General features: G+C 39.2%; 1 protein-coding gene across 1 annotated transcript; it reads left to right on the top strand.

Moving 5' to 3' along the window:
* Window positions 1-267: 267 nt before the first annotated feature.
* On the top strand, window positions 268-1,221 carry OR4F14K (olfactory receptor family 4 subfamily F member 14K). Its single transcript, NM_001391520.1, is given in 1 exon segment — window positions 268-1,221. A coding segment is annotated over 1 exon segment (954 nt).
* Window positions 1,222-2,812: the final 1,591 nt, after the last annotated feature.

Raw genomic sequence — 2,812 nt, 5'->3', positions numbered from 1 at the left:
AACCATCTTGTGTCTCATGAGTAGGATCATGGCATCAACCCTGGGAAGGAGAAGAGGGTATTAAATGCAGAGACCACTTGGTGATAAAGAACAGCTCCATACGACCAGCACCAATTTCTCTGCGATTTCATTTCAAAGGCCTGAGTATATTAAATCAGTTTTAATGCTAAAGTATAAGTAGCCTTTCATAACTTTGACCTAATTCCTAATAATTATTGTAATGACCATAACTGACGTTTTGTTCTATTGTCTTTTTTTCAGGTAGCAATGCTGACAGAGCCAATGGATGGAGCAAATCACTCTGTGGTGTCAGAGTTTGTGTTCCTGGGACTCACCAATTCCTGGGAGATCCAGCTTCTCCTGTTTGTGCTCTCCTCCACATTTTATGTGGCAAGCATGATGGGAAACTCCCTCATTATGCTCACTGTGACTTCTGACCCTCACTTACACTCCCCCATGTACTTTCTGTTGGCCAATCTCTCCTTCATTGACCTGGCAGTTTCTTCTGTCACTTCCCCAAAGATGATTTATGACCTTTTCAGAAAGCGTAAACTCATCTCCTTTAGAGGCTGCATCACTCAAATCTTCTTCATCCATGTCATTGGTGGTGTGGAGATGGTGCTGCTCATAGCCATGGCCTTTGACAGATATGTTGCCATATGTAAGCCCCTCCACTATCTGACCATCATGAGCCCAAGAATGTGCATCATCTTTTTAGTGGCTGCCTGGATGACTGGCCTTATCCACTCCACAGTTCAATTGGCTTTTGTGGTAAACTTACCCTTCTGTGGTCCTAATGTGTTGGACAGCTTTTACTGTGACCTTCCTCAGTTCATCAAACTTGCCTGCACAGACACCTACCAATTAGAGAACATGGTCACAGCCAACAGTGGATTCATCTCTGTTGCCTCCTTCTTCATACTGGTCATTTCCTATATTGTCATCATTCTTACTGTTCAGAAACATTCTTCCTCTGGTTCATCAAAGGCTCTGTCCACACTGTCAGCTCACATCACTGTGGTGCTCCTGTTCTTTGGTCCTTTAATATTCTTCTATACATGGCCATGTCCCTCCAGACATGTAGGTAAGTTTCTGGCCATCTTTGATGCAGTTCTCACTCCTTTCCTGAATCCTGTCATTTACACATTCAGGAATCAAGAAATGAAGGTGGCAATGAGGAGATTATGCAGACAGCTAGTGAATTACAGGAAGATCTCTTAAGTGATACCTGTATTGTGAAGAGCACTTGTTGATTACTGAAGCTCATTATTCATGGTCAAAATCAAAGAGAAACTTTTCTTTGGACCACCTTGATTTGATTATACACACTGATATAGAGTCTATTTTGTCTTTCACTCTGAAGGGAGAGAAATTCACTTCTGAAAAGAGAGAAAGATTTCCATATGAAATATTTATAATCAAAGATTATCATAATCTTGACTCCCAATTCCTAAGGAATAATATGTATATGAAATAATTTTCAAAAATACCAAAGAGGACAGGCTTTTTTAAGGCCTTCAGCACAGGGAGAGCTCTCTCTCTCTCTTTAACAGGCATCTGTCTCACAGACAGGAATTCAGCGCTCAGTGGGGGTTTGCTAAGGGAAGATTGAACTGAGCATTCATGTTGTATGCTGCAGCTTGCTCACGTTCTACCCCTCCTTTGAGTCTCTGCCTGGACTATGTAACTAGGGCAGAACCTCTGAGAGCACACAGAGAATCTTTGAGAACACACATACAGGAGCCCTATGGGTGCACGTCTCTGGGTAGAAGTCACATGAGTTGTTCTTGGGACAAAAAGAACAAGGAAAACACCAGGATTTTTCTCTCTGTTTACCATTGTGCTACTCAAACCTACTAAATTTTCATTCTCATTTTCCTCCTATTTCTTCCTCTTCATTTTTCCTCAGCCACTCGCAGGCTCTGGGCTAGGAAGATGTTTTCCTCCTTTCCCTCTCCTTTTTCAGGCTTCCATCCTCGTTCTTCTGTGCCATCATTCTTCCTTCTTTTCCCACTTCTCTTCAGTTGCTGCTCTGTCAAATTCAAACTTACCTTAATGCTGTTCCTTTTATTCATTTATTTTTCTTCTCTTTTTTCACTGAAGTATACTTGATACATTACATTAGTTTAAAGTATGCAACATAATGATTTAATATTTGTATATATTGCAAAAATGAATCACCACAATAAGTCTAGTTAACATCCATCACAATAAATTACTGCTGTCCCTTTTAAATTGTTCTATGATAATTATTACAAATTGTCTCCTCCACAGGTTTCATCACTTGAATAACTGATTGTTTTGGCCATAAACCTCAGCTGTGGTATGTGAGTGAAGGAAGAATAGCTAAATGGCAAGGGCAGTGTCACTTAGAGCTGTGGCTTTCACATTTTTAAAGAGTGACCCACAGTATCGAGTCAGTGTGAAATGTAAGAAACGTTGTAGTATACTCTACCCATCTCCATAAAGAACCGAATCAAAGTTTCACATAACAATATCTATTTTTTATGAAATTTTCTTTTTTTCTTTCCTTTCCTTTTCTCTTATCTTCTATTGAAAACATCTGTTTACAATATAGCTTGTGATCTACAGAATCTCTGTTTATAAAGAAAATTACGCAGAAGCTATAGAAGTATATGTACTGCCTCTAGTTAAGAGCAGAATGAATACACTAAGACAAATTTTCTGCATCATTCAAATAGAGAAAACCAGATTCTAGTCTTCCTTTAATATGCTATTTGATAGTAAAGTATTTGTAAGTTTATGTAAACAAGCCCATCAAAGCTGAGCTGTGCAAATTTTGCCAAAATTT

The sequence above is a fragment of the Equus caballus genome, chromosome 1 (genome assembly GCF_041296265.1).
Source record: "Equus caballus isolate H_3958 breed thoroughbred chromosome 1, TB-T2T, whole genome shotgun sequence".
NCBI lineage: Eukaryota > Metazoa > Chordata > Mammalia > Perissodactyla > Equidae > Equus > Equus caballus.
This window is presented reverse-complemented; position numbering and strand designations above follow the sequence as displayed.